We start from the raw sequence: 20692 nt of genomic DNA on the forward strand, positions 1-20692 counted from the left end.
AATTGATCAAAAAAATGAAGTTACCCCAAATGGCTGTTATGTGGCCTGGGTGAGGTGTGGCCGTTAAGGGTTAAATACACGATAGAATAAAATTATTGTTCGACATATTTAGATATATAAATTGAATCACTTACGGAACTGAATAAATCCGTGGACAAAATAAATATATTTCCTGCTGAAATTTTGCAGGGTACCATACTTCTTATCATTATCGGAATCAGAAGTCGTTGATATTGAGGCGAAATATTATACCAATCAGAAAAGTAACTGTATAAAATAGTTTTTTTTATATTACCTCGATGAAATTACTACTCACATAATATATGGTTTAACTTTAAATTATTTTTCAATTGAACAGTAATAAATTTTACTAACGCTGAGTGAAATACTGCTGCACTTTATTCTATAAGCTGTTGTCCCTGAAAAGTAGTGTAATAAAGATGACAAACATTGCCTGATGAGAATGAAATATATTTAATTGCTTCCATTGGTTCGTCTAGTTTCATAACTGCCTATTAAATTTTTCAAAATTACTATACAAAAATATAGAAATTTGACAACATTAAGATAAGGTGAAATACTGACCACTGTTCCAGTTAGAGTAATTACAAAAGTACATAATGTTAACATTATGAGCCAAGCAGTGCTGTAAGATGATTCTAATTCATCAGTGAATCTAATTGATTAGATATAATTTATTAATTATAACTTATAACAAATATCATATCATATTACTAATTCGAAAAGGACACATTTTTATTCGTCCTTTTGGCTTTTAAGAGTTTCGTAGAATCCAAAGGGTGTATAATTTTTTTTTTATCACAAATTTTTTTGGAAATTTATTTCAAAGCTCAAAATTAATAAAAAATTTTCAGCTTTAAAATAAGTCTACCAAAAAAAAAAAAAAAAATAAAAATAAAACGTCCTTTCGCGAGTAAAAATATGTCTTTTTGGAATTAGTAACTTATTGCAATTGAATAAAAAATATTTTGGAACATACTCTAATGTGTTTTTGTGTATTGTAATACAATAAACTATTTTTCTGTTAATTATTTCAGATTTTCTGGGATCATGATTTTTCATATTATGGATATCAAGATGGATTGTTTCTAAATATGATCTAGAAAAAACATAAATATAAATTTTGATAAAATAGATACAAATATAAATAACAAAATAATAAAAGTGAGTTCTTGATACCTGAGTATTTCGAACATAGCACAGGCGTGATAAACATGAGTCCCAAGCAAAATATCAAAGTACACAAGAACAGCTACGGAAACGGGTACGGTCATATATGCATGCATCAATATATAAAGGTAGTATTTTTGTTGGTCAACGAAATATTCCGTTTCGTACAGATTTATCAGAGGCCGAGATTCGTTCAAAGGATTTATTATGTCCATTATTCTCGGGATTGCCGGTGAAACGAGAAATATCAAGAGGATCGAAAATATGGCAGCTACTCAGGACATGCACAAATCCTCAGGTAGGAAATAATGCTCAAGTAATGTGAAATTAATAGTCATATTAAATTAGGTAGTGTAAGAAAAAAAAAAAAAAAAATTTAATTATAATCTTTTACTGAAATCAAATAATTTTTATTTGAAAAAGAATCCATACTTGTGTAAGTGGAACCAACACTTCGTATTCGTTCTAGCCAATTTTCCATGATTTCAATATCCTGATTGACTTCCAAAATTTTATTGAAAAACACCATTACCTTCTTTGCGTTAAAAATCCAATTTAAATATTTAGTAAGACTTACAAGATAAACAATTATCATCGGCAAACATTCAATTGCGCTGTCGATATCGTGGATTATTTTTATAAATTTGATCATCTATATCATCAATTGATTATTTTTTTATTTATTGCTTTATAAAAAAAAAATGAACAAGTTGTTCATTACCTTTGGAGTCAATATACTTAAAATAGCCAGTATCACTACAAATCGTGTGCAGTTTCGTTGAAGGGGTGGCTGAAACGGCCATAGCCCCAGGAGAGTCAGCACAATTTTGAATTCTTGAAAAATATTCATTTCAGTTTCGTGTCAATATTGTAACTGAAAACTTCCATAGAAACTCTTTATGTCTATTTTACCTCAAATATTACTATATTTTAACCTTTGTCGACAATTCCTTCTGAAGTCTTTAGCTACAGACAACTCATAATAATATAAAGATGTACGACGGCTTAAAAACTAATGACCCTGCGCTTATAATATGTTGATAATAAATCTACAACTTTGACTTTATATGTCACGCAAATTTTCTTCATTTTAGTTACTAATTTTAAACTACATTTCATTTTATCTGCACCATAATTCAGTATTATAATAATTACAGACATAGAAATTTTATTATCAAAAAAAAAAAATTAATTTTATGAATATTTTATTAGTATACAATAAAAAATTTTTCTATTAATTATTTCAGATGTTTTTGGATCACGCTCTGAAGTATTTTCAATTTCAAAATGTCTTGATTTTAAACACGATTTAAAAGATTAAAAAAATTTGAAATTTCTGTAAAATATATTCAGCCAAAATTGTTGAATCAAATTATATATATTTTACCAGAATGTTTTAACCATTGCGCAGAAGTAGGAGTATACATTCCAGATTATAATTCAAAAAAGTACTCCAACAAAACTTGGTACGAATACATGGACTTAATATTAATCTCGATCAACGAAAAATTTCCTACAATTCAAAATGCGATAATTAAATAAAATAAAATAATTAATGACGTCCAAAAGTTTTGGACTGATTTGAAAAATGACTTCTTCAGACATGCGCAAATCCTCTGGTAAGAACCAATAATCGGACAACGTGAAATTTAACAGCAATAATTTCATCATATAAAAAAATATTTATATAGTAATTTTTTTTTTTATTTTTTTTCTAAAATTATATGAAAGATTACATTAATATATGATTAAAATAATTATGTATAGATATGAGTATAAAAAAGTTACAAAAACTAATTGATACGTTATATATTTTGACTTAGTAGTAGCAGAAAATACTTGGTACGAAAAAGCGGCGCAACCAGTCCATTATTGTGCAAACTTTATTTTTGGTGTAATCATAGTTTGGTTATTTAATTTTTAAAATTAAACACGCATGGATGCAAACACAGTAAGGTATGAAAATGATGTTTTTACAATCTTTAAAAAGAAGTAAATGGTTCTTTTTAGTTTATATTAATTTAAACTACTTTTTACATATTACTATTTACTTACCATACTGAAACTTTTTAATGACATTTCAAACATTTTTCCTGCAGTTATTCTACAAGGTATTGCGCTTCTTAGTAGTAATGGTACCATAAGTTTTTGGGAACGTGTTGATGTGTTATTCCAGTTTGCTTGGTAACTAAAAATTTATTTATATTAATAAAAAAAATCAAATTTTAAACTAATTTGCGTGGAAAAAAAGTTCCTCTCTCAATACTAACCCAAAATAAAATATTGATTCACTGTGTTTCAAAATTAACTCTCCCTGCCAGCTGCTGTAAAAAATATGGCAAATTTCACCTAAAGTAAAAAATGCAAATCTTCCTGCTATCTCTGTGTCATTCATCGCCAGTTTGAAAACCGCCTAAAAGTTTATCAAAAATTATTTTCTTTATAAATTTCTCGATGAAATTTCGGTTACTTCAAAATAATATCTTTTAGAAAATTTAATATTTTTACCACTAAAGCAGATGTTGTCATCATTATTATGTTGATTCCAATGACAATGAGAAAACTAAGATGATTGGCGTCTTCAATAAGATTCGCAAATCTAGATTATACAAGAAAAAATTTTTTCATTATTCAAAACGAAATTTATTTTGGATGCTACTAATCCAATGTTTTTTTTTTTTTTTACAAAAAAGTACGAACTCAATTGCGCGGTTGTGAATAGCAATGCATTTGACTATTTCCCTGTAATCAATATCATCGAATTCTGCTGTAGACCGGTCGATATTTTGGTCATTTTTGGCAATTCGTTCCAAACATAATCTATTAATTATTCAAGATTTTTTTATTAATCACAAAATTGATTCATTTTGTACAGTAAATTTCTTACCCAAGTATTGCAAATTTAGCGCACCCATGTTGAATATAAACCATGAGCATCGTGTCAATTGCAATAATAATGGTCAAAAATGCAACGGTCCCCATATAATTATGAATGAATAATGGGTAAAAATATTTCTCAGCGTCAACTAGAAATTCGATTTGTTGAAACATCAAATGTTTCGGATAGCTTTCATTCATAGGAGCTATTACATCAAGTATAAGTGGAGTAATTGGTACTATAACTAGAGGTGCCAGTGTACCATAAAGTGCACCTGAAATATCTTTATTCAATTTCTCGTTCTTCTTATTTTTAATTTATTTATTGCTTATATTTATTAACCTGTATAGTATATAGTAACTTTACGCCCAAAATGAGCGTACTCGTTCAAAATTTTATTTTCAGGCCCCGATGCGTACATCTTCCAATCTTCTTCCATCGTAAGAAGTAATTTTTTCATCTAATTTCAAAATAATCAATGTTAACGAAATCAATTTATCTAATTATCTGATAAATTTTTTTTATATAAAATACCTTTGCAGCATTGACTGAAAAGTTGAACATTTTAATTCCGCAAATAACATCAGCCAAAACTGTTGGAATGGCTTCCAAAAAAACATCGATATCAATGCGCGCTGCTATCATTCCTGCAGTCTGTTATTAATTTTTCACATTAATAAAATATAAAAAAAAAAAAACTTGTAATGAATGCGTGTGTTCAAAATTTTATTTTGTTTTTTTGAATAATTTTTAAATGCATAAAAAATTTTTTATTTATTATATATATAGTGAGCACAAAATTTTTGAATCGTACATTAATTATTTGAAATTGATTTGATTATTCGTGTGACAACTCAAGTAATTATTAAGAAGGAGAGACGATTAATTTTTTGAGAAAAATTTGTGTTTTTCTTTTTTTTTTGAAAATTGCAAAATTTATTTTGTTTATTTTCAAGACACGTTAATTAATATCACCTGAAGATAACCCTGAGTAGAACAGAAAAAAAATAAAATAAGGTAACAAATCCATTTTGATTTTGTTGATTGATGCGGCCATTGACCGATGACACTCAGAAAAAATTTATTTATTCTATGATATGGTGTAGTGTTAGTTTCCATTATGACTATATTGCTAGTTGAAGCAGTTAAATGACTATGAGTTAACTGATATGACAGCGTTATTGCTGTCTATTGATTGTGATTATAAATTCTCTCAGTTGTTTTACTTCCTAGTATTTATGACCTTACGTGGTACAAATTGTCACGAAATTTGAATTTATGATCATAAGTTGTTACGCTAAAATAGTCGGCTATTTTGACTTCAATGTGGGACTTTGAAGAATAGACAGAAAATTAAATGTAAAAGGTTCTTACTTTTGTTGTTTTGTTACAATTCATTCTACTTAGACAAACTAGAGCTAACTGTGCTTTGGATTAGTGCTGTAAAGTTTATAATCAAGAAATTTTAGGCATTTTGGATTCTCAAAATTCTTTAATTATTGGAAATTTTAAAAGCTGGTAATTTGTGAAGAAATTATTATTACTACAACTAACTTACATGTGACTATCATTTTATTTTTATATAAAAATATATAACAATGAAAAAAAAAAATCCAAAGTCATTTTTTGTAAAAATTTTAAAAATTATTGAAAGGAAGTGACGTTCAAAGTATTTTTAGGGTTTAAAATATCAAAATTGAACAAAAAGACATTTTCACTGAGTATTTGTTATTGGAGATTAATCAGTAATGAGTTTGATTATCGCTTTATTTGTCGAAAATTCATAATTATTGTACTGTTTCAAAAAATAACTCACCATTATTTTAGTAGCAATCAAAAATTGCTGCCGCTAAAGAGATTTATAAAATCTTCCATTGACTAGAATTTTTGAAAAATTTCGAGCTAAGACTATGATAAATAAATAATTGAAAAATATAAACTGCAAGTGAGTATTTTTGAATATTTTATCAATATTAAAACATTTGGCGTGTTTTCAATCAAACAACATGGCTGCAAAAAGAAGTAAATTAACACATGAGAATTTTATGAAAATTTGAAAAGACTAGGAAATATATGATAGCTCTGAAACATTAATTAATAATTAGATTAAAATATTTATTATCAACAAATTAATAACTTAACGATCATCATAAAAATATATTAACGAAAGTTTATTGCATGGATAGAAGAACAGTAAAGTATGATCCGGATGTTTTCATCATCTGTAGGAATACAAAATTTACCAGAAAAAATTTTTTAAGAGCGTTTAGCAACAAATCTCATTGAAATCTTACCATTCCGAAGCTTTCTATAGATAAACCCATAATTTTTCCTGCGGTTAAAATACATGGCGCTTGACTTCTCATTGTCATCAAGATCAACAATTTTTGTGACTTTGTCGAAATATTGTACCACTTTCCATTAGCTCTATTCAAAATAATTGATAATGATTAGAGTAAATTTTACAAACAAGTTTAAAAAAACTTTTTCATTACTGCATATGTACATGTGTTGTTGAACTCGTAAGCTCATATCCGTCAATTGCTGGGATAAAAAACATTCGAAAAAGAGATGTAGCATCTGAGCTCCGGTAAACATTACGTATTTTATTTTCTGCTGCAACGTGCCCGATAGTGCAATAATCTGGAAAATTTCATTACATTTTTTTTTCTAATTTCCTTAATTTTCATAAAGAGAAGAATAAAAAATGGCAGTGTTACATGTCTACTTGCATCATACCTCAAGGAAAATAGTTTCAACTCGACTCACAAAGAACTTCTACCTTATCGATAACCTCTAAAGTAAGTGAGTAGAGTTGAAGCTGAGCTAAAAAATATTTTAGTCAATTCGATGGTGAGTAAAGATGTAAATGAGTAGAGTGATAACTATTTTCCTTGAGTAGACATGTAACTCTGCCGAAAAAAATATATATGTAAAATTTTTATGACTACCTGAACGCCGGTAATACTCATGAGCGGCAAATTTAATCCTACTACAACTCCGAAGCACCCAGCAAAAGTGCTTTCAATTAAATCGACATATCTATCTCAGCATGGCAATTTTTTTAAAATTAATAATGTGTTGATCACTTTTTCTTAAATAATAATTTTTTTTACATACTTCAAAGTCATTCTATGAATTCTTATACATGAAACCAGATGTTTGTAATGAACATCATGTGAGTTTTTCAGGGAATTTCGTTTTCTGTTGATAATTTTCAAACTTTCATCATTTGGCAAATTTTCAATTCGGTGACTATGAAAAAAGAACACTTGTTGAAATAAATTATAAATCAGTGTGAAAATAATAAATACCCTGTAATTGCAAATAATCCACAGGCATGGTATACAAAAGTTATAAATATAACGTCATAAGAAATTAACACTGTTAGAATCACCATAATACAGATACTAGAATTACTTAACAATAACCAATAATATTTTTCTTTGTCAATTATGATCCATTCCATTGGATCAGCAAATTTATGGGGAGCAGATAAATTCGTTTTCAAAATATTATTTAATAGTATCGGTAACACCGGTTCCGTTATAAACTGCACAGTCGCTACGTATACAAACCCTTAAATCAAATACTACTTTGATATTTAATAAACAATAAATTTAGTCCAGACAATGATGGAAAATTTAAACTAATCAAAAAAAAAAAAAAAAAAAAAAAAAAAACACTTTTATCATCAACCATTCAAAGCAAATAAACAAAATTTGAAAAATAAAAAATTTTGAAGTAAATATTTAAATCGAATTTTTTCAACCTGCGTATCCAGTCGCCATAAGTTTTCCAAATCCTGCATAGCTTTCTAAGATAATCTTTTCTCTTTTATCCGTCACTGATTCCCAATCATCTTTAATCCTTTCAAAAAGTATTTTAAGCTAAATATGATTATAATAATAACAATAATAATAATTTTATTATACAATGATCACTCAAAATTATGAGGAATTTTTCAAAAACGGTAACAAGGAGATATTTAAATAATTCAAACAATTATGCAACAAACCATTCTTGCATTGACAAAAGTGTTAATATATTTAGCAAATGCCATAACGTTCGTTATAGTCGGTGCCAATGTTTCGAGTATTAGTTCTTGATCATCAGAGTGCACTATGTCAGCTAGTATCTGCGAAAAAATTTTAACTAAATGTTACTATTCATAGTAAAAATACTTTTGATAGATAATTTGTAAATAAATTGTTTTGTTATCACAATAACTCTTGTACTTTTGGTCCGACTTGTAAAATGAACGCAGAAATAATGACGATCCCTATCAGGAAACTTTGTAAACTCGACTGGTACGGCCATCGACCTATCGAACGAGCAAAATTTCTTGGTAGCGTAAAATATGACTGCTCGAAAAATTTCATTGTTCTGAGGACTTTTTATTTCTGACACATTTTATTTTTTATTTCTGACATTTCTTACTTTTCTTTAAAATAGAAAACCTATTATTTAACGTTGATACTAAGCCCCTTCTCGTGGAATATTTAAGTGACAATGATGGACGTTTAAGCTGTTATTTCAATCATCTGTCATGATATCCCACTTTTGTGTTCGTAATGTTGTTATGGTAACTTCGATTACTTTTTTTTACTCTTATTGTTAGTGAAAAATATAACGTCGTTCATTCACCAGTTTTTTTTTCCACAACACAAACTATTTGAAAGTAGGCAAACTGATATTTCGAGGGTGCATTGACACAACTTTGTATCTTTCGATAATTTTATTTTGAAGATTCAATGTTTTGCGATAGTACTTTCGAATTTTATTCTACTATTTACTTTTTTCGTCTTTTTGTAATTTTTTTTTTTTAGATTTAACTAAATTAAAAAACGCACGAGATAATTTAACGCAACTTGCAGTTTTGGTTTCACTGAAAATAAAACTTGAACATTGGTATGTACAATTTTAAATAAAGTATATCTACATTTAATAATAAAAAATCAAAACTTAAGTGTTTGGTAATATAGTAAACAAAATTTATTAAATCGCTGAAAATTTAAAAAAATATTGTTACAGTTTTCCATTTTTATTTCCAAAAAAATCATAATTCAACGGTCATCATAAAAAATATAATGATGATAGCATTCATTGCATGGATAGAAGAACCGTAAAATATGATCCAGATGTTTTGATCATCTGTAAAAATATAATGCATAGCAAAAAATGATTGTGTGTGACACATTCTCAAAATATACGTCATCACTGTAAATCGACGTGTTATAATTTAAAACACCTGTGTTTAGTTGCCATTTAAATACACTGTAGTCACTTTCTAAACGTTTGCAAGTGTGTAGAAAGTGACTACCATGTATTTAAATGACAACTAAACGCTTGGGTGATTTAAATTTAAACACTTCGATTTACAGTGATTGAGCTCCTATATTCTGCCGCTAAAATATTGTATATACCCTGATAACACGAGTTGATCGTGAAAAAGTTGGCCATTCATTAGTTTCCGACCAACTTGACGACAAGTTATAGACAACTTCAGCTTTTGCAACTTTTGGCTACAAGTTACCGCCAACTTTCTCAGAAAGTTGGCGCCAGTATGGAGCCGCAACTGGAATGCAAGTTTCTGAGACAATTGAAAGGAAACTTACCGTCAACTTATGATTACCAATTTTTGCAAGCAACTTTTGCCACCAACTTTCTCAGAAAGTGACCGTCAACTTTTTGGATTTACAACTTTTGCCACCAACTTTCTCAGAAAATGTCTATCAACTATTGGAGGTACCAACTGTTGGCGGCCAACTTGGTATCCAGTTGCGGCTGCAAGTTTCTCGTCAGTTTCTCACCAACTTGGCTATCAGGGTAATCATTCAAATTGAGTCATCTTGTGACAAAAATTTTCATACATCAAGCGCCGTTTATTACCAGCGGCTAGTAACCTGCCTTCTATAGGCGCTCATTGGCGTACTATTTTAGTATTTCTTCTAAAAACCAATGTATACATTTAGTACTATTTCGTATAAGACGCTGGTTGTGTTGACAACTTTACCTCTGGGTCGGTAGTCAATCGTCACAATTCGCGTCTTATACACAATCGCACTATATATAAAAACTACTATTTCGATGGGAGTAAAAAATAACATCAAACTCTTACCATTCCGAAGCTTTCTATCGATAAACCCATAATTTTTGCTGCTGTTAAAGTACAGGGCACTTGACATCTCATTGTCATCAAAATCAATAATTTTTGTGACTTTGACGAAATATTGTACCACTTTCCATTAGCTCTATTCAAAATAATTGATAATGATTAGAGTAAATTTTACAAACAAGCTTAAAAAAACTTTTTAATTACTGCATATGTACATGTGTTGTTGAACTCGTAAGCTTATATCCGTCAATTGCTGGGATAAAAAACATTCAAAAAAAAGATGTAGCATTTGAGCTCCGGTAAACATTACATATTTTATTTTTTGCTGAAATGTACTTGTTTCTGCAATAATCTGGAAAATTAATTTTTCTTTAAATTCTTAAGATCTTTAGGAAAAAAAAAAAAAAAAAATAATAAATGTGGCATTTGCGGCTCAACTTGAATCCCAGTAATACTCATTAGCGGCAAGTTTAATCCAATAACTACTCCGAAGCATCCGGCAAAAGTACTCTCAATCAAATCAGCATATCTTAGGTAGCATGTTAATTATTATTATGGTAAATGCATTATTGGAATCGTATATTTTTTTTACGTACTCTAAAGCCCGTTTATGAATTCTTATGCACGAAACCAGATGTTTGTAATGAACATCATCTGAATTTGATGATGCATTTACTCCTGATGTAAGATTATTTTTACGTACTACATCATTAGGCATGTTTCTAATCCGGTATCTACAGAAAAACAAGAAAAAATTCAATTTGAACCAACTTGAATCAAATTCAAATAAATTTGGAAAAAATTGATACCCTGTAATTGCAAATAATCCGTAGGCGTGATGAATAAATGTAATAAATATGACGTCGTAAGAAATGAGTACAGTTAGAATAACCATAATACAGACACTAGAATTGCTAAATAGTAACCAATAGTACTTTTCTTTATCTATAACAATCCATTCCATCGGAACAGGAAACTCATGCGGAGCAGATATGTTTGTTTTCAAAATTAGATTTATAATCATTGGCAATAACGGCTCCGTTATGAACATCACAGTCGTCATGTATACAAATCCTTAAAAAAACTACATTGACGTTAAAAATAAAATCATTTAAAAGCAATTTAATTATTTAAGCCAAAGTTATGTTTAATGACTGCCCATTCAAAAAGAGATATTTAAAAAAAAAAAAAAAGTTGGGATTTATAGAAATAAATTTTCACAAATCCCGCATACATACAAGAGGAACCGGTTTTACTAGAGTTTGAAAGCAGAAAATAATCGTATTCACCCCAAAAATACGATACCATTTTTGGCAACTTCAAGAACAGTTTTGGATACTTCAAAAAATTTAACCAAAATAATTAGCAGCACAACCAATGTTATGATTACTTTTTTAAATGTGTTCGAAGATACTTTTATTACACTATGACAATGGAAATTTTTTTTTTTTTATTAAAATAGAGTATTGAAGGCCCAAAAATGGAGCAGTGGCCATAAACGGTACTTCCACCCTATCTTCTTTTGAATAGTCACTCTTCATTTATTCAAATATGAAGATATGAAATCTCAAAAAAAGAAAAAAAAACTAATGTAAGTCAGTATAATGGGCTCATTTTTAACCTACGTATCCAGTTGCCATGAGTTTTCCCAATCCAGCATATTTTTTCAAAATCAGTTTTTCACTATCATTCGACATATATGTCCAGTCGTCTTTGATTCTGTGAAGGATCTTTTTAATCTATATGCATTAAAAAATTTTTTATCATAACATGTAGTCACTAACATTAACAATACAAGTTTATAACACGTTTTGAAAAAAAGTAACTCCAAAAACAAACCATTTTTGCATTTATGAAAGTATTCATATATTTGGCGAATGAAGCGACATCCGTTATAGTTGGTGCCAATGTTTCAAATATTAGCTCTTGGTCATCAGAATGCACTATATCAGCTAGAATCTGTGGAAAAATATATACTTGGTTATGTAACTAAGAAACACTTTATAATTATATTGCTTGAATAGATTATTCAAATATATATTTATATTGTTGTATTATCACAATAACTCTTATACTTTTGGTCCAACTTGTAAAATAAATGCAGAAATAATAGCAATTGCTATTGTAAATCTTTGTCGCTCCGACTGGTATGGCCATCGGCCTATTGAGCGTGCAAAGTTTCTTGGTAGCTTGTAATAAGGCTGCTCAAAAAAGTTCATTGTTCTAAGACCTCTTTATTTCTGATATATTTTTCCTTTTGCGCTACAAAAATATCAACATATCATTTAACGTCAACACAACGATTTCCCTCGAAGAATATTTGAATGACGATGATGGACATTTTTGCGGTTGCCTTCAATCACTTGTCAAAATCAAAGAGTTTGTATTCACGAGGTTGTTATGGCAACTTCGATTACTTTTTTTTCACATTGTCGGCATAAAAATGAAGTATTGCTTATCGATTAGTTTTACTAGTGAGTACAAATAACTTATACTATAGGATAAACTCTTTTCGAAGGTCCATAGATACAGCTCCAGTAGTTTATGTGATTTTTATTCAAAAGATTATACAAATATTTTTTGTTAATGTGCTGACTTTATGGTTTTTAATGATTGTCGATTACATACAATGACATTTAATTTATAATATATATTGTAACAATTATAAAACGACTTGCATGAAATAGTTGACAATATTCCTGATTAAAAAAAGATTTAAAAATGGTGGGTACAAAATAAAATAAAATATTCATATATTCAATAGGATTTTCACTATTTTAAGCAATGTAAGGCCTGACAAACTGTTAATCAATAATTTTCGTCAGTTGCTCATCAATTGGCGGCTTCAGAATTGGCTATCAGTCATTTTATAAATTCAAAGGAAGTTTTAGCGTAAAAAAATTGATCATAACTTATTTGACATTCATTTGACGTCAGTTTGTTATTTTTTTTTCTTTATCTGAGTGACTTAATGATCAAAATGATTGTTTTTTTTAATGATAACGCTTGTCTTACTACTTATCTAATCATACCTATTGAAGCCCCGTGTCTCTCTTCTATCCCATATACGATTTTGGTTATTTTAAACTTTTTATACCCCGACTAACCTCTGAGATTCCCATCGCATTATTAGAATCCTGTATGTGTTTAATCCATGATGGCTAGCAAACTTAGTGAGAGTGAAACACATACAGGCTTTTGAAGGAGATCGAGTGTGAATTGGTCTGAATTACAACCCTTCTTATAAGTTTCATTTAACCCTTTCCCGGTTGACCTTCAGTCCCAACTCTCAATTTGAATCGTACGTCTTTGTCTTAAAGCGAGAAAGCGCGAGCTTGTTGAAAAGAAAAGGGGCAGAAAAAATAGTAGAACGGGGCGTTTGCATGTCTTACTACGATTAAATCGTTTCTCACACAACCTTAACAAAGAACTTTGATTGGCGCTACCCCCTTAGAGTTCACACTGATACATTTCGATACACACTTTCGGGAAAGGGTTGAAAACAGAATTTTAGGTTTTCTTGTTTTAGAAAATGCTAAAAATTGTTTATTCGATGGCTCAAATTTTTATCAGCAAATAAAAAATTCGCTGAACCTTAACCCTTTACATATGAAATTCATTGTCACTTAACGCATGGACAGAAGAACAGTAAAGTAAGATCCAGCTGTTTTTACCATCTGTAGAAAATATTAAATACGGTATGAAAAATAATATTAGGAAAATTACTGAAATTTTAATTTTACCTTTCCAAAATTTTCTATAGATAATTCTATTATTTTTCCTGCAGTCAGTTTACAAGGAACTTGACTTCTCAGTATCATTAAAAACAACAATTTTTTTGATTTTGCTGAATTATTGTACCAATTTACTCTAGTTCTATACAAAAAAAAATTTTAATATCATTATAAGTGTTCAGTGTGTAGATATTTGATAGAAAATTATAGTTTTATGAAAAGTGTATAATTTTCGAATATGGTGTAAGTGGAAAACTAAAAAAATTGAATATTAATCACTCGTACATGCATTGATGAACGTAGGAGCTCATGTCAGTTAATTTTTGTGCCATGTAGCAGGTGAAAAAGAGATATACCAATTGAGCTGAAACATCTGATATATTTTTGACAATGTCTTCGATTGTAGCGGATGGTGAAAGAATCTAAAAATTAAAGTTTACTTTTTATTAATCAGAAGGTTACTAAAAGTTGAGAATAATGTTAATTGATAATCAAACCTTGACCCCGGTGGCACTTATTATAGGTAAATTGAGTACAACTAATGCTCCAAGAGATAGGGTATAAATTTCTTCAATGAGTTTAGAGGATCTATTATATCGTATAAATTAATACAATAATAAACTTGTTCTGACATAATAATAATAATAAAAAATAATATCAAAGATTTAAACACTAACTCTAAAGCTCGCTTATGATCTCTAACACACGATACAAAATGATTGTACATGGTGTCGTCTAAGTTTGTAAAAATTTTTTTTTCTTCGATCGTAGAATCATAGCTTTCAACATTAGGCGAATTTTCTAAACGAAATCTGGTAAAATATCAGAATTAATAAAAGTGTATAATAAAGAACTAGAAATATTTCTGATTGCCGTGTATAAAATATAAATATGTTACCCTACAACAGCAAATATTCCACAGACATGTTGCACTAGTGAAATAAAAATAACATCATAGCAAACATAAACTATCGAGTATAAACTTATACAGATTGATGAGAAACTCAAAACTGGCCAATAATATTCTTCTTCGTCAAATATAATAAATTTCATGGGGACAAGAAATTTGTGAGGCGCAGACTCATTTGACTTTGAAATAGTATTTACAAGTATCGTTATAACTGGATCCATTAAGTACAATACTGTTGCTATCAACATTCCAGCTAACAGAAGAAATTATTATATTTAACAATAAATTAATTTATACTTCGGCTGTCCAATTTCAAAACACAGTAACTGAAAAATTTTTCAAAATCAATTTTTTGGTATTTTTTAGTTCCATTTGAGTCTTGTGAACTTGATTCAATGCATTTTTAAAAAACTTTTTTTGTCAGTTACTGTGTTTTGAAATTGGGCAGCCGACTTATTCAATTATAGCTTCTAATTATTTACCTACATAACCAGCTGACATTAATTTTCCTATGTTTAAGTGATACTTAAATACATCTTTTTCTTCATCATTTTGTAGTATTTTCCAATCGTCTGGAATTCTATCGAGGAATATTTTTATCTGAATTTCGAAAAAATTCATTAAAACTTTACACCATTACAATGAACTTTCTCTCTCTCTCTCTCTTACTTTTACACTCCGTATTTTTAAATTTCCCATACCCATGTTGTACGGAAAAAGTGTTTGTCTACTTCCGTGTATTCAGTAACTTTGATTTAAGAAATTTAAAGCTCCTCGTTGTCAAAGTTAGAGAGAAAAAGACAGAGACCAGTGTATCAAAAAAATAATACAGTTGATTATTTGGTTCCATGACATCTGATCCCCGATAAGTGATCACACGAAAATTGATCCCACAGACTAAATCCAACTGACAACTGATCGGTCGGTGGGATCAATTTCTAGGGATCACTTGTCATGGTATAAAATTGTTGGAGTCAATTGACAGCACACCTTATTATTTATGTAAAAAAAAACTAATCACTAACCGTTTTTGCTCTGTTAATCAGGTTAAGAAATTTTATCATACAGTCTATTTCCTGTACAACTGTTGTCAATAATTCAAACATTAAGTCTATATCGTAACTATCTACAAACACGGTGATTATCTGTAAAAATATATAATGTATATATGTAAATATTAATGTTTGTCTCTTTCAGACATTGAACGCGATAATGATACTTGAGGAATAAATTGGACGATATGCGTGATCCATAATGCAGTAGGGTATAGAACTCTCTTTAGTCGAGGCTGATAAGGCCACAGTCCAAGAAAACATAAGAAATTAATCATAATTTTATAGTATGATTCCTCGTAAGTATCCATTTTACTCAACACTATAACTACTGACGCTTTTACTACTCTGTGTGTGTATTAAATACATTATTTTACCTCATATATTTCCCCGGAAATAAATTATTCATTCAATAATAATACACTTTTTACTTCCTTTATCTATTTTCTTAATTTTACTACCTTAAGTATAAATAATTAAAATACTAATGATAGACTCTTAACTTCTTTACATATTTTCTGCACTTTATTACCCCAACGATAGATTATTAAAATAGTAATTATAGACATTTTAGCTTCTTTAGTTACTCTACTCACTTCGTTTTCTCAAGTATGAATTATTAAAATAATAATTATAGACCGTTTAGCTTCTTTGCTTATTTTCCTTATTTCATTTCTTGGAATTTAAATTGTTAAAATAATAATAATAGACTTTTTGTTTTCTTTATTTGCTCCCCACATTTTATACCCTTAAGTACAAAGTATTAAAATATTGATAATGGACGGAAAATTTCTATTTTAATTCACAAAGAAAACTGATCCCCTTTTGTAGTTTGTTAGTTGCTAGGGTTACTTCGATTTCGCTGCTACTAAAACTTAGTATTAACAAAGATAATAATAAAAGGCGCAGTTTACACATTCAAAAGTTCAGTAAGTGATCTTTATTAGCAAACATAGTATAAAGGTTTAAAATTAACTAATATTGTTTTTTTTATTTTGTTCAAGCATAAGAGCACTAATGATTATGAAGTACTTATGAAATTAAAAATATCTTATTAAGGTTGAAGTAAGAAAATTAAAATTAAAATGGAATGAAGATTTTTTTATATTGGCAAAAAAAAAAATGTGAATAGTGATCCAGTTATTACTTTACCCAGGTAAGAAAATTTCAAGCCGAAATAATGTTAAAATGTTTCTCTTCCGAAAAGTGGTCGAAAAAAGGCCTAGATAGTGAACGTAAAACTGAATTAGCTAGGCCGAAAAATAGTCGATAATTAGACCCAAAAGACATCGAAAACAGTCCGAAAATTAATCGGCCTATTTATTGAGAATAAAAAAATTCTATGGCTTCAGCAAGATTTTCGCCGAATTTAGGTTTCTTTGAATAAAATTCAATGGTTTTGGCTAGCTATAGCCTTTTCGGAAAAATATTTTTACCCGGGTAGGAATAATTTTTCTCAATGTTGCAAATAAATTGAACATAATTTCGGTAAGAAAATCATACTATTAATTTATAAAAGTATAAAAATGACACTGGGGAATACTTATATTCGATAAAAAGTGAATATCTCTGGATAAGGAAAATCTGGATAACGGTTAACCCTGTGGGCCAGTTTCAAAACTTCCCGCTGTTTTCGAGCTTCTTGAGCTCTGATAGTACAATTGAAAAATTTTAATTATTTTGAATAATTATGTATTTTATGTTTACATTCAGACGAATATTTTTTATTGTTGTCGTTAACATAACAAATTTTTTTCTCCCTTGAAGAGCAAATAGGCTTGAAGGTGTTGGGTCGGAAGATAACAGTCTTATTACGATTTAACGCATTGACATGAAAACAGTAAAATATGACCCTGCTGTTTTCATCATCTGCAGAAAATAGTCACTATTGTAAAGAAACTTTTGTTCAAAAAATAAATAAAATACCTTTTTATTTTTACCATTCCAAAATTTTCTATAGACAGTTCCATAATCTTTCCTGCAGTCAGTTTACAAGGAACTTGACTTCTCAGTGTCATCAAAATCAACAATTTTCTTGATTTTGCTGAATTTTCGTACCAATTGGCTTTAGCTCTGTACAAAATAATTTTTATTTACTATGAATAAATACTCCGTATTTGCATTAGAATGCAGTTATCAAATTAATACAGAATAAGATTTGATTAATAAAAGGTGATTGCATTTCTTAAGAATAATCAGCAAAAAATTAATAATATATACATGGAGTGCTGAATTTGGGAGCTCATGTCCGTCAATTTTTGTGACATGTAGCAGTCAAAAAACAGGTGAAGAATTTGAGCTCCAGTAAACATGATATATTTCATTGTTCCTTGCATTGAATTCGATTGCGTTAAAATCTGGAAGTAAAAAAATTTTTTTTGTTACTCAGAACTGAATCAGCAGTAGGCTGAAATGTTAACAACTAAACCTGGACTCCGGTAATACTCATTAGTGGCAAATTAAGTCCGACCACTATTCCAAACGATATGGCAAACGTTGATTCGATGAGTTCAGCGAATCTTTAAAAACATAAATATAACCAATTAACCTTTAAACGGTAGCCCTAAAAATTTGTACGCTACGGATGACGCCAGTCTGACAGACCACTATTAGTACACTCGGTTTTTTTATATTTAAGAAGGGAACTTTAATAAAACTGTATCATCATGAAAAAAAAAAACATGATTTAGTGATATTATAAACTTTATTTTGAAACTTGACATTAACTAAAAAATTTTATTGATTTTAAATTTGATTAGCAGTCTGTCAAACCTGGGTTAACGTTTAAAAGTTAACAATCATAGCATCATAAAATATTATCAAACCTACTCTAAAGCTCTTCTGTGATCTCTAATGCAGGATACAACATATTTATAATAAATATCTTGTGAGTTGATGCTAAATCTTGTTCCTTCAAGCAAATCATGGGAGATTGTATCACTCGGTGAATGTTCCAATCGGAATCTGAGTAAAATATCCCATGTGAAAAAAGTAAAAAATACATAAAAAAATAATTCAGTTATTGAACTTGATTTTGAGTTAAATAATGCCTTGAATTATGAGCTTGTAGTGTTATTAACAACCCTTATTAAAAGAAACGACTTGAAATAATTCGAAAAAAAAAAATTTGAATACTTTTCAATGCTTTTGAATACGTTGAATACTTTTGAATCACCATTCTTATGGAAGTTTAACATTGCAAATCGTTTCGAATCGTTTCTTTTAATCAGGGTACGACATAAGTACTCGCGTCTATTCTTATTGGTCTGCTCATACGTTGATTATTTCCCTTTCTCCATTTAAACTTGCTGCTTGCCCAGAAGAAATTGGAGACAGAAATTTTCCAATATTAAGTACTCATACAAGCTAGCTTGTCTTAAAATAGTGTAAAGTGTATTGCGAAACTTACAAGCTGACATAATCTAAGCATTACTTATCAAAAAACATCTGATAATTATTTTTTATTATCGATATTAAATAGATAGACGTTACCCAACGACTGCAAATATTCCACAGACGTGTTGCACAAAGGTGATAAAAATGACATCACAGCAAACAATGACATTAATTATAAAAATTATGCAAATATTTGACAAACTCGATAGTAACCAATAATATTTTTCTTCGTCAAATATAATAAACTGCATTGGGACACAAAATTTAAATGCCACGGAATCGTTTGATTTTGAAATAATATTTATGATTATTGGTAAAACTGGATCCGTTATAAATATCAATAATGTCACGTTTACAAACCCTTGACATAAAAAATCAAATAAGTGTGTATTTTTATTTAAAATTAAAGCTCGAAATTAAATGTACCTGCATAACCAATTGACAGATATCGTCCCATTTTCAGATGAGACTCTAGGACTAATTTTTCGTAATTATTTTTAGGTATTTTCCAGTCATCTCTAACTCTCTCGAAGAGCGTCCGTATCTAGATTTCATAACTAGTCGTCAGAATTTAACACTAATTACCAAAAACACATATTTCAGGCAATAGTTTAATAAAATAATACTTGAAACAAACCATTTTTGCTTTTTTAATAGTATTTACATATTTAGCAATATATATCACATCTGTTATAAATGGTGACAATGATTCCAACAGGAGTTCTTCATCGTCGGAATTAACAACCGCAGCAATTATCTATAAAAAATATTTATTTTAAAATCCATATAATATTTATCTATTTCACGAATTGTATCTCATACTTGTGGGATAACTTGAATGATAAATAAAGTCCATAATACTGATCCGAACATAAAACTGTGCAGTCGAGATTGGTAAGGCCACTGACCTATGAAAGAAGCGAAGTTTTTAGATATTTTGTAGTAGGGTCGCTCGTAAATGTCCATTGTACTGACAACAATTACGTCTGACGCGACGCATTTACCCTTATTGTTGGATCGAGTCTATTTTCTTGCTTTATATAATTTTCCCATCATAAAGTATTTAAAAGACATTGATAGACATATTAATTCCTGACGTCCGTCACAAGTCAAAGTGATCCGCGTTTGTAGCTATATAGTGTTGCTACGGTAACTTCGATTTCTCCGTTATTATGATTTATTATGAGTTAAAATAATACATTGGATAGTTTATACATCGGAAAGTGTACCTACTGATGTGCAAAAAAGCAAGGAATGTAGAGTATTTTTTATATTGAACGTTTTTTTTCTTATCATACACAAACGGAATTAAAAATATTTATTATAGAATTCAACTATACTTGGGTATTAGCTTAATTTATTTAAATATGTGTTTAGATTGAAATCTATTAACGTTTCTTCTGCAATGAAAAC

The 20692-nt window shown here is 29.1% G+C and overlaps 5 protein-coding genes across 5 annotated transcripts; all 5 read right to left on the bottom strand.

Annotated features, from left to right (window-relative positions):
- Positions 1-398: 398 nt before the first annotated feature.
- On the bottom strand, positions 399-2041 carry LOC106693813 (uncharacterized). The gene is made up of 5 exons (XM_014443062.2): positions 1913-2041; positions 1624-1843; positions 1201-1462; positions 586-676; positions 399-512 (listed from the first exon to the last, which is right to left on the bottom strand). The coding sequence occupies exons 1-5, from the start codon at positions 2039-2041 to the stop codon at positions 399-401; spliced, it is 816 nt and encodes a 271-aa protein (XP_014298548.2).
- A 1076-nt stretch (positions 2042-3117) lies between these two features.
- LOC103572466 (odorant receptor 13a) lies at positions 3118-5188 on the bottom strand. Its single transcript, XM_014443144.1, has 9 exons — positions 5045-5188; positions 4604-4723; positions 4412-4529; positions 4079-4343; positions 3892-4011; positions 3700-3790; positions 3462-3604; positions 3247-3379; positions 3118-3171 (listed from the first exon to the last, which is right to left on the bottom strand). Exons 1-9 carry the CDS (start codon positions 5186-5188, stop codon positions 3118-3120), a joined length of 1188 nt encoding a protein of 395 aa, XP_014298630.1.
- Positions 5189-6240: 1052 nt separating this feature from the next.
- LOC106693827 (odorant receptor 67c) lies at positions 6241-8605 on the bottom strand. The gene is made up of 9 exons (XM_014443145.1): positions 8308-8605; positions 8088-8207; positions 7842-7959; positions 7384-7648; positions 7190-7324; positions 7021-7111; positions 6576-6739; positions 6364-6496; positions 6241-6291 (listed from the first exon to the last, which is right to left on the bottom strand). Exons 1-9 carry the CDS (start codon positions 8449-8451, stop codon positions 6241-6243), a joined length of 1221 nt encoding a protein of 406 aa, XP_014298631.1. The 5' UTR covers positions 8452-8605.
- Positions 8606-9172: 567 nt separating this feature from the next.
- On the bottom strand, positions 9173-12406 carry LOC106693828 (odorant receptor 13a-like). The gene is made up of 9 exons (XM_014443147.1): positions 12263-12406; positions 12027-12146; positions 11809-11926; positions 10997-11261; positions 10784-10921; positions 10626-10716; positions 10403-10539; positions 10191-10323; positions 9173-9223 (listed from the first exon to the last, which is right to left on the bottom strand). The coding sequence occupies exons 1-9, from the start codon at positions 12404-12406 to the stop codon at positions 9173-9175; spliced, it is 1197 nt and encodes a 398-aa protein (XP_014298633.1).
- A 5295-nt stretch (positions 12407-17701) lies between these two features.
- On the bottom strand, positions 17702-20245 carry LOC103572439 (odorant receptor 67a-like). Its single transcript, XM_008551068.1, has 9 exons — positions 20102-20245; positions 19917-20036; positions 19706-19823; positions 19376-19640; positions 18713-18847; positions 18312-18402; positions 18104-18240; positions 17824-17956; positions 17702-17752 (listed from the first exon to the last, which is right to left on the bottom strand). Exons 1-9 carry the CDS (start codon positions 20243-20245, stop codon positions 17702-17704), a joined length of 1194 nt encoding a protein of 397 aa, XP_008549290.1.
- Between the last annotated feature and the right edge of the window lie 447 nt (positions 20246-20692).

The sequence above is a fragment of the Microplitis demolitor genome, chromosome 8, assembly GCF_026212275.2.
Source record: "Microplitis demolitor isolate Queensland-Clemson2020A chromosome 8, iyMicDemo2.1a, whole genome shotgun sequence".
Taxonomy (NCBI): Eukaryota; Metazoa; Arthropoda; class Insecta; order Hymenoptera; family Braconidae; genus Microplitis; species Microplitis demolitor.